General features: G+C 41.3%; 1 protein-coding gene across 1 annotated transcript; it reads right to left on the bottom strand.

The window, feature by feature from the left end:
* Positions 1 to 1,658: 1,658 nt before the first annotated feature.
* On the bottom strand, positions 1,659 to 10,670 carry RNFT1 (ring finger protein, transmembrane 1). Its single transcript, XM_084273218.1, has 9 exons — positions 10,599 to 10,670; positions 8,270 to 8,676; positions 7,863 to 7,939; positions 7,162 to 7,262; positions 6,414 to 6,567; positions 4,633 to 4,791; positions 3,737 to 3,802; positions 2,845 to 2,946; positions 1,659 to 2,652 (listed from the first exon to the last, which is right to left on the bottom strand). The coding sequence occupies exons 1-9, from the start codon at positions 10,601 to 10,603 to the stop codon at positions 2,518 to 2,520; spliced, it is 1,206 nt and encodes a 401-aa protein (XP_084129344.1). The 5' UTR covers positions 10,604 to 10,670; the 3' UTR covers positions 1,659 to 2,517.
* Positions 10,671 to 11,090: the final 420 nt, after the last annotated feature.

The raw sequence follows: 11,090 nt of genomic DNA on the forward strand, positions 1-11,090 counted from the left end.
GTGCTATGAAGATTCTGGAAAGTGTGTCACAAGAATACTGGAATGCTGATGGCTACCTGTTACTGGTAGGCAATGGAGCTAATCAGTACTTGAGTATTACGAAGTGCAGTTCCTTGTTCTAACATCATGTCCAAGTCTAAAGAATTTTAGTTTTATAGCTTCTTTGAAAGGATTTTTGAATTTAAAAGTGATTAAGCTGATGGTATTAGCCTTTCAGGAAAAGCTAATCCAGGATAAGTTACGATTTCTGTTTTGCCCAGTATTTTCAAAGGGGTTGGTTATTACATCTGCCCTTATTAACTGTGTATGGGCTTAGTCACGCATTTTACTCAGACAAGCAAAGCTTTTTTTTTTTTAAAGGTCCTATTTGTTGACCAATTATAGCACTCAAATTGTTAACAGAGTACTCACACAATACCTGTATGAAGAAAAAAACCCCTTAAAGCACTCTAGACTGTATGTTCATGATTAAGTTTGCGAAAGTCTAAATATGACTATAACCAAGTGAGCTGCTGAAGTCTGTGTGGGCCCATCACAGATTCAGAATCCAACCCTAAGTTCCAGCCTACTCTGTTTTTGTTCCTTGACTGATTCAGTTCTTGTCTCAAGGGAAGTTCTGCTGCAGTAGCAGTCTGAATATAAGCACTGATGAAATTTAAGTTACAAACAGTTCTGATCTTGCCTGAACTTCAGATGCAAGCTAAAACATAGCTAGATCTCTAAGGAAACTAAGAACAGTTTATTCTACAACACGGGAGGTACAGGCAGAAGCTTACTGCAGCACAGCACTGGCTGTGGCTAAGCTTTTAGTCTTCCCTGTCAGCCTCAAGACTTGTGTGACACTACTCAGCTGCATATTGTCCACACCAAGTACCTCACCTGCTGGGATGGGCTTCCTTGACAATCATTCTCATCTACTCCCATAAATTTCCAATTACAGACCTAGAAGCTTTTTCTTGATTTCTTTAAGCTGGAGTGTTTTTTCCCCCAGTCCCTCAGATACCATGGTGGAACAATCACAGGGCGCCTGTACTCTCAACTGCAGTAAACCTCAAACAAAAACACGGTTTGCAAATACACAGCATTCTGTTGGTAAACCCAGGTTGAATGTCAAATTATGCTTCTTATCTTGAATCCTCCATCTCATTAGATTTTTATTCAGACTACTAAATTCTACTAGCATTACCCTTTCAGCTGTCCCTTTAAGGACACTCCCATCATGCCCTGTCAGCCCTATAAATCTGGCTGTGTCAGCTGCAAGTTTGTACTACTCAGTCACTTTGCCTGGCTGTTTGAGGTGCTACATCATTCATCAAGTAAGCGTTTAACTTTTTAATTCTGTTTTTTCCCTAATTTAGAAGTTTCCTAAAGGTATTCAGTTAAGACAAGCTCAAGTTAACGGCAGCTCAATTTAACTTTGTTGGAACAGAGTAATTTGGGTGGGGTGGTTTTAGTCTTATCTGAACAGCAAAAGACAAGCAGGAAGAAAGAAAGTGAGATGGTACAAAAGTTAGCTCTATAATTAGCATAGAGACTAGTCATGAGTAAGTTGTAGCACTTGGAGGTATTTTGGTTTTCAGAGACATAGTTTAACAGGAAAATTATACCTAGCAGTGAGCTGTTGTTACCTGCTTATGTGTAAGTTAATACTGAAACAGTAATGAGTCTTGTTTCTTTATTCAACATGCACCAAACAAATAGATTTAAATGCATTTATTCTCTCTGATTTTTATGCATACTACAAATTGCAAATATAGTAGTATAAAATAGATTCTCCCCTGTAAGAAAATCTGGTTCATGTTAGGACAAAAATATAGTATTAAAGATTTATTTTAAAAATACCAACTTTATAAAATTCTGAATAAAAAACTAGTATCAGTGGTTGGTTTATGTATTAAGCCAAAGATCCATTAGAAGCCTACAAGAACCTAAAGGGGAAATGTCTTATTCCTGTGGCTTATTTCCAGGTACAGTGAGAAATAGTTGCTGTTACAGGTACAGGAATAAAACTCTTTCTCTCATCTACTAAGCAAGCAATAAAGGCTCTTTAATGCCAGGGGTGACAAGTAGCTCTAATTCTCACTGTAGTCCAGAATACAAAATTTGCTCATAATCCTAATAAAATGGTAGGCTGACCTTTTGGTTTGAGTCATGTTAGAAGGATAAATACCATTTAGTACAGTCTGGAACTCTACTTAAACTTTTAAATAAAATGGTGAATTAAGAAGCTGCTGCAAGAACCAATACAGCATTTTTCAATGACCTGATTGTTTCCTAAAAGAATCACAAGAGAAGCAATGCTGGCTTTTCTGCATTCATTCTGAAAACTTACTTTTCTATACTTAAGAAGGTCAAGTTAATATGGTCTGCACTGTTTTAAATGCTGAAACATTTCACAGAGGCACGACATTTAGGATTTGGAAACCTGTTCCTTGTGCCACCTGCAATTTAATCTGCAGTAAACTGAAAAACCTTAGCTTGAACAAACAAACTGTAAACCAAGTTGTTTGACATGCTTTAGAAAATCTGTAGATGCATAGATGTAGCTCCATCCTTCCACTTGTTAACATGGTCTGAAATAACAGTTCTGCAGAGTGGACACGTTTTTTCTCTATTAAACCATAAAGAGATGCATTCTTCACAAAATGTGTGCTGTAATGAAAAGAATGAGAACTTAGAGCTTCTAAGCTCTTCCATTGGTAAGATGGTATATTACTTGCATAGTTTGATTTCTAACAGTAATCTGCAAGACACATACTCACTAATCTGACTTTACATTGTTTTGTTTAGCAGTTGTTAAAGATATTAAGTTTGCAAAAAAATAATTCTGATAATGTGTATTACCTGGCAGAGAAGCAGAATGGGCTTCTGAAATTCAGCTTGGCAGATTGAGCAAATGTCATCCGACTCAGAACACTGTCTCTTGCTAGCTGGCACCCCGTAGTGCTGTAAAGCAAGATATTTTCAGCAGGTATTAGTTTCTAGGAGGAGTGGGAATACAAAACATAGGACAGAAAGAAATTGGGAGTAAGGACTGCTATGTCAAGAAAACTATTCGCTCCCTAATCCAATGAAATGTTGCTAAGTTTTTTTTTTTAATGGTTGTCTTGGGGCCTAAAGCTTCTATGCTCCTGCTTGCCATGCTGTCTGGCTGGGATCTTCCACTAATCAGTTATGGAAAAAACTGTAGCAGTTTTATTTGAACAGTGACCTCTGAGCAAAGCTCTGCGTTAAGTTTGACCAAGACAGCACTTGGACGTTGAGAAGTGCTTTATTATTCTTTTTGTTGAGTGTTACTGTGCTCCAAATGTTCTGTTTTACTGCATGAATAGCAGGCTCTAAACAATACTACAGTGAAAGATTATCCAGAAACTTACAGTTCTAACAGAAGTTGCTTGCATGTCAATTATTTTCACAAGCTTCAAGTCTCAGTGTATTTCAGCATGATCTGCCTGCATCCAACCAGTATTTATTCCAATTTAGAAGTAGGAAGCAGGACATAAAGGGTATGTTATTTCACCTATGCTTATCTGTAGAGACATGCAGAATAGATTTTTGGGGAGCTTTGTTGTTGTTGTTGTTCAGCTGAAGGAATTCAGACCATGAAAGAATACAGTTTCAGAATGTAGTCATCTATTGTTAGAACAAAGCAATATAGGAATGAGGTATTAAAAAAAATTAGTATTTTCATGTAAATTTGTCGTATTCCTTTGTCATAAGAGAATTCAGTACTCACTGGTCGTGTACAAAATATCCGTAAGACCTGTCTGAAGTTTCTCAATTGTCCAAAAAAGCTCAAAACCTGAAATGAAAGAAAAGCAAATTATGCTTTAGTACTTTTCTCTGTGAACTAAAAAGCTTCCAAGTTTGTGCCCAGATTCCAACACTAGAAATCTCACTGCTCCTTTGACGTTGGCAGGAACGCAACTGAAGCTACAATTCAGACTGACCCTATTTTAATTATTTAATATGTAACCAAACTAAAAATTTAGGCTGAAGTTTTTTATTTCCCAGTTGGTCTCTGTTCTTTAAGTGTTGAGGTTCTGAAACGGAGCACTCCAGTTCAAATACATCAGCATATTATCAGTTACACAGTAGTCTTTAGGCTTGTAATTAAGATACCATAGTGTTATAAAGTGCTTCTCATGTTCAAAGCCAAACTTGTCCTGAGTCTTGTTACGTTAGGGGCAGATTAGCTCTTATCTGAGTAGAGAACCCGTGTGAACACTTCCATTTAACTTGTTCAGCATCACACAGGATACTCCAGCAGACAGCAAATCTGGTTTCCTGGAAAATGCTGATTCTTTTAACCATGAATTTCCCCTTTATTTTTGCAAGCTCTTTTTCTCAATATCTGAGAGCAGTGTCAGATGTGAGGAGACCCACAGGAACAGTGTTCGTTGCTATGAAACCTCAGTCCATTCCCAGAACAGGTGTAGGAAAAAAAAAAATGATTTAGTGTCCTGAGCCAGTTTTCCCATCAGTTTTGGAAGGCTGGATCAGTTAAACTGAATCATCAACTTGCAAGTCAGTTCAAACACAAAGAAGCTTTCAGAAATGCATTTGTTAACATGTCTACAATGATTCACAACTACTGCAAAGTAGCTTGAGAGGAATGTAAAGCTCACGTACTTTCAGGATGAGGTAGAGAAGGCCCAGCAATATCCCAAGGGTCCATCCGAGTCCACTGTCCAGCTCCCCATAGCCAATAAGATAACGGAACCAAACTGGTATGGGGACAAACATACGGTAATACTGGCAGAGTTCTTCTAACAGCATGTACCAGTAGCCCTAAGCAAGACATGCAAAGGAATCGCTCAAGATTTAAAACACAAAGGGGTTTTAAAATATAGAGAAGAGATGCGTTGTTATTGAGGAGCTTCCTCTCCTAATACCCTGAAACAACAAAATACGAAGCGTGAAAAAGAATGAAGACCAGATGGTGAGTCCCACCACAACTGGACAAGTAGGAGTAAGGCTATCGATTGCTGTACTGCAGAAAATCAAATCAATAGGCTAAAATAGGTGCCTACCCACTTCATGCTATCGGACTGAATTTCAGAAGCATTAAAAAAGAAATGTTATGTGGAAAAGGAAAATAAGACAAATTTGGTCAGCTTGTCATTAGCAGAGTTGTGTCCTGCATTTCAGATTTAGAATTTGAGAGCAAGGCACGTTCATTATTAACAAACTTTTTTCCTGTAAGCATTATTTCATGCCTGTGTAAGAAGCCTTATCTTGTGGTAATTGTGGAGTGTTACCAAAATTGGGGGCCAGGAAAGAAGCATAGTGTAGCTGGGCTGGAGTTAAACAGAGTTCAGTGACACCCTAAATATTACTGAGTAACGGCAACGAAGCACAAGTGTCCTGCACAGAGCACCGTGTGTGTGTGTATAATCATAGATATTTAGCTTAGCTCTTACTTTATTTCCTCAAGTTTGTCTTTAAAACTGTATTTGTAACAGAGAAGTACTCTTTCTATAATGGACATTGGATAATGCCACTATTGACCACATGCCTTCTTTAATTTAGCCACAGTTTACATCCCAGTTGGTGTTATGGAATTTTCAATAACTATTTTTTGATGTTACATCACTAGCTGTAGGGGATAAAAAAAAAAAAAAGAGAACTAGATTATAAACTGGTATTTAGAGAAATCAGTTGTACCTGAGAAAAACTAGTTCTTGTACATTGTAAGAGATAAAGCCTATCAAAACACCCTGCTCAAATGCTCCCACAGATGAACTGCACTTGTTTGGGTTTGTTTGTTTGGCTTTTAACCAGCACTAGAGTTTGCTATTTTGACATTAAATGTAATTGGTTTTGCCTGTCTCACCTTGGGAAGCAGATAAAAATAAATACCCCAGCAAGCAGCATAGGCTTCTGTGAAAATTATTAAACCTCACTGGTTTGAGGAATTAAGCTATGAATCAGATTGATTGATCAAATAGCAAGTTTAATCCTGAATTTTCTTTTTGTCAGTATTTTTTGAAGAGAGAGGAAAAAACAGCTGTTTGTAGGCACAGATCTTAAAATCTTCCCATGTTGGTTATTGTCAAGGATCTGAAAAATTTACTGTGCTTCAGCTGCTCTGTGTTAACTGCCTGTATACACACCCTTACACTGCAGCAAATAAAAGGTTTCTTCACCCCCCTCACCCCCCCACACAGAGACAGAAATAAACCCATTTATCCGATGACATAATACAAGCAGTTGTTTCAGATCAGACCTTGCTTAGCATCAAGCAGGGATGAACGTGAAATCCACAGGGTTTTCTCACCCACAGTGTAGTGGTGGATTATATGTAGACCTTTAATTAAAGAGACTTTTCTCTGGGTAGAATTTAATAATTAGCTAATTTTATAGTTAAAAGGCTCTTAATGAGGAAGGAGAAATATAGCTTGTTTTCTTACCTTAGATTTAAAGGACATCATAAAAGAAGGCACCAAGAGAATAAAGCACTTGAAGCTCATGAAGAGGAATTTCAGAATAAAGTCTGTAACTCCCACAATCCAAAGTACCTCCCAGAAGTTCATAAAATCCACAGTAGGTTTTAAAAAGATTAAGCTACAAAAAGAATTATCAGAGGTTACTAGAGCACCCTATTTAGAGGAAAGCATAACCAGAGATTATCACAGCAGGTTTAGTTAACAAAGGAAATCTGGTTTTCATAGAGGGAAAACACTTGCTAAGAAAATAAACTCTTTATTGCACACTGATCATTTATGACCTCTGACATCCTTTACATTTTTTAGTATTCCTGTATCTTCATGAAAACCCCCATTCTCCAGAGGTGGGATTTCTTCTCCTTTTTAGCAAAACAGCCTTTGACCGATTTGCAGCCAAGACTGGAGCTACAGAATGGCAGTGGAAGAAAACAAACTGGAGACAGAAACTCCACAACACCCCATAATTCAGTATTCCCAAGGCAAGGTGGCAGCTAGGAATCAAACCCAGGTACGTTCCTATAGTACAGTACTGCCATTAACTTGCATCTTGAGAATTCCAGCATGTTTTTAAGGACAGCACCTGTTCAATTTGGCATGGAGATTAAAATGAAAGAGAAGCCAATGCCACAAAGAACAACAGCAGCCCAGATAAGGTGTTCCCAGTTAACATTTGAGCAATTTACAATGCGAGTAGTGATATTTCTCTACTTACCTGTTATACAGGGACTGAGAATGAAAGGTGTAGTACAAGAGGAGAGACGATCCAGTTAGGTATACTAGTAACCAAGCACACTGCAACTTGGAGCACCGTTCCTGGAAGGTAATCGTGAAGACATAGTCCAGTCCTTATCTCAGTATTAATGTCTTAAATGTATCTTCAAAGCACTCTGTCTATTGCACCTCAACAGTTACTACTAGAGGGTTTTATCTTAGTGGCTTTAGGCCAAATAAAATAGAACTCAGTGGAAAGGTACAGCAGTGACTTTAATGCTTTCAACTACCAGCTTCTATGTGTATCAAGGTTTTCTCTAAAAACACAACCAAAACCCACCCCACTGAAGAACAGATTCTCCTTCGGGAGTGAACAGAGACAGCTGAAAGTTTAAACTAAATCAATTGCTATTTGATTCACCAAATATATTTAAGATAAAAATTCCAAAACACTTTTCTCAGTTGAAATGATTTCAGTATTCAAAGTCAGAGGAGGGGAAAAATCCCTTATCTGAGCAGCTGTACACTGTACAGAAGTGTTGAAACTTAAAAAGTATTAAAATTTTTTAAATTTCCATTTTGAAACCTTAACAAATATTGTTAGATAAATGAAACAGTATCTCCATTAATATTTCTTTCAAAAATTGATGTATAAAGGTCTTGGTTAACTTAAAAAATTTTGCTGCATAGGGTGATACTTACTCTTAGAAAAACCTGATTTACTATGCTTTTGTTTGCATACATGTAAGTTGTTAGCAGCCCAATTCCAAGAGAAATGCCTAGTAGGAAAAGAGGGTCAGTTATACACAAGAAAATAAATAAAACCCAACCTGAACTGGGTTAAAAAACCAGCCATTTCTAATATGTCTTTGTAATTACAATTAATAGCTCAGACTATCAAAACAGAATAATTAAGCACATTGTACATATGCCAGCAAAGAAACAGAAGCCACTGAAATGTAGTTTAGTAAATCTCTCTTACTGATGAATAAAGCAAATAAAAATAAAGCTAAAAATAAATTGAATTATATTTCAGGCATGGTTATTAGTATATCTCTGGGGGGGGGGGAAAGGTCTGTTCCCTCAGACCTTATTTTGTTATACTCTACCAATTATGTGCTGCATGATCAATTTGACACACAGAATCAAGATATACGGCAGACTCCTGTGCAGCCACTGGAGGAGGTATCTGAGCTCCGAGAGGGAGCTGCCGCTGTGTTCCTCTGAGTCTGGAGTGGGACTGCTGAGCCCCGCTGCTGCTTCGCTGTGGGCATGTCCGTGCGAGCGGCTCTGGGAACCGGCTCTCGAAGGGCGGGAACTCGCGTTCTCTCTGGCTTCTCCCACAGCAGAGTTCAGCTGTATGCGAACATCTCCACTCTCTCCTGACAGCCTCGCTGCGTGGGCACTCTGAGAAGATGAAGAGTCATCACCACTCCCTTCGACGTTGTGGAGATGACTGCAGTTTGCTTGCATGGTGCGGTTTTCTTCCTGGTCCAGATTCTTGCTACTTTTTCTCCTATACCAGGATATTAAAAGTACCAGTTAAAAGGAGAGTCTAACTAGGTTCTGGGGAAAAAGCATGAGTGACTGACTGCATGAGGCAAAGCTTTTCCTTTTGACAGATACTGTCTTCGTTCTGAAAGCTGCCATGCTGGGATCACACCCTGTCTCCACAGGGCAGCTTTCTGTGTGCTGTATTAAATTACTTCCTTTCATTTACATGCAGATTTCCCAGCCTGCAGTGAACCTGGCTGCATTGGTAAAATCTGAAGTTGCCTCAATGCAAATCAGAACAGCAAAAGCTGCTGAACAGGAGACCAACATTTACACAGAAGAAATCTAACTCAGCAGTGCTGCGTAACTCAACAAGCATAGTAACAGTAGTAGGCCAAAGGAGGAGCAAACGCTGCGCTGACATGCATCCATAAAACAGTAAGCATTTGCTCGGGCAAGTCTAGTCAAAAGCCAGTGCACGCTCAGAACTGAGGGCCATTATGAGATTAATAAGATTATCCTGTCTGGGTAAGTGAGCAGAACCAGGTTAGTCCATTTTGTAGGCAGCATTTAAAAGAACCTGGACCATCTGGTCTAGGTGAAAAAAGGAAATACAGCCACCAAGCAGGAATTTAACAGTGAGACCACCCCAATGAGGTTTTCTTTCTTTCCTCTGACATCCTCCTATTGTCTCGTACTGTAATTTTTTTACTTGTGTCAGACTTTGCATTGATCAAGTAGTGTTAAATCTACTTCTCTGGACTGTTGTCATGTGAGAAAAATTATTCTGGAGAATGGTCTGAGGCTGTGTTTGACACAATACTTGTCACCATCAAGTAATTTTATTGAAATATTGGGGGATTTTGTCGTAATCCTTTTTCAATAATCCCAACTCTTCCAGATTCTTCTTTGAAATTGTATTTTCTGAAGCCAGTTTCACTGGGAATACAAAAAACGTTAAAGCAAAACTGGGCTTGCACTGCAAGAAGTGCTTTATATTTGCACACACCTAGAATTCTTCAGCCTTTAAAATGGAGATTATATTAGAAGAGCAAGTCACATGAATTTAAACAATATCCGAGTAGGGGAGCTTAGTAACGTTTAGAAATGCTGGTACTACTCTATTTGTGTTGGCCAAAGATTACGTCATACTTTCACCCAGCCAAAATCCATGCTCTGTAATTTTACGCACATGAATAAAGCCAATAAATTGGTGGCTGAGTATTGACTTGTGCACGCAGCGTGTCCGCGGGATCAGGCCGCGGATGCCGCTTCTAAAGGGAGGGAATGGTAATAATAATAACATTTCAGTCTCATTAGCACTCTTCAGGTAGAGCTTTAGGGCTGGCTTCTGCAAAAGCTGGCAGTTTGGTGTTAAAGGCGAGCGACCCCATTGTCCGAGCAGCCCGGCTTCCCTTGGCGCGTCGCCTCACAAACTTTCCAAGTAAGTTACTGAACGGGATTTCAAAGCGTGAGGCACCAGCGCGCTGCTCCCCTGAATTTCCAACCCCCCTCCCGCCCCCTCTCCCCTCCCCGATGGGATAAAATAAGCGCTTTGATGAAGGTTCTTCTCCAACATTCCCCATCTCTTCCTGCCCGTTGCCTCCCACCGCGCTCGGGAGGCGGCTTCGCGCCGCCGCTCGTTCCCGCCGGCCCGTGGGCCGCGCCGGCCTCGCCCGCGCCCCTCGCAGGGCCGTGCCGCTGCCGCTCGCCACCGTCAGCCCCCTCGGGGGCGGCGGGAGGGCGTGTGCCGCCGGAGGGGCCCCGCCGGCCCCCACAGAAACCTCGGCGCAGGGAGGGGGTGACGCCGGAGGCGCGTCCCCGCTTCCTTCCCCCCCCCAACCCCGCCCCAGGCTCTAAGGGGGAGCGGCCGCTGGGAACCCCTTTCCCGCCCTCCCCTACAAGAACCCAGCGAGGCGCCGACCCGCGGCCCGGCGGCGGTACCTCATCAGGCGGCCGGCGCCTCCCGCCCGGCGCCGCTGGCCAGGCCGCGGCCGCCCGCCGCCTCCATCGCCGCCGCCGAGACCGAGTGGGTGGGAGAGGGCGCGGCGGGGGGAGGAAGAGGAGGAGCCGTGAAGGGAGAAGGAGGAAGGCGCCGAGCTGGGTGTTGCTTTGGCAACGATCGGCTGCGGCTCCAGGCCTTCGCCCGTCAGGGGGAGAGGGCCGCGGGTGGGGGTGTCCCGTGTGTGTGTGTGGGGAGGGTCGGCCTCTGCCTCAGGGCCGGGGACAGGCCGCGGTCTGGGCCTGCCAAACGGGTGGTGGGGTAGTGGATCCTGTTGGTTTTTATTTAAAGCCTCAATTAAAATTAATCTGGGAAGGCAGTAATAACGAAGGAAATTAAGAAATATATAAATACATATATGTACTGCGGTATCATTATTTCTCGGTGGTGATTAGCGCTCACCGCAGGGAAGTCCTGCTGTCTGGAAATTGGCT

The sequence above is a fragment of the Gallinula chloropus genome (assembly GCF_964237585.1).
Source record: "Gallinula chloropus genome assembly, chromosome: 19".
Taxonomy (NCBI): domain Eukaryota; kingdom Metazoa; phylum Chordata; class Aves; order Gruiformes; family Rallidae; genus Gallinula; species Gallinula chloropus.

Bases quoted from the DNA above. Each gene is read 5' to 3' on its own strand.
- RNFT1 (XM_084273218.1), bottom strand. The intron at 2,947-3,736 runs GTGAGTACTGAA...CTTGCTTTACAG, and splicing joins GGATATTTTGTACACGACCA to CACTACGGGGTGCCAGCTAG. The intron at 2,653-2,844 runs GTAATACACATT...TTTTCATTACAG, and splicing joins CCATTCTGCTTCTCTGCCAG to CACACATTTTGTGAAGAATG.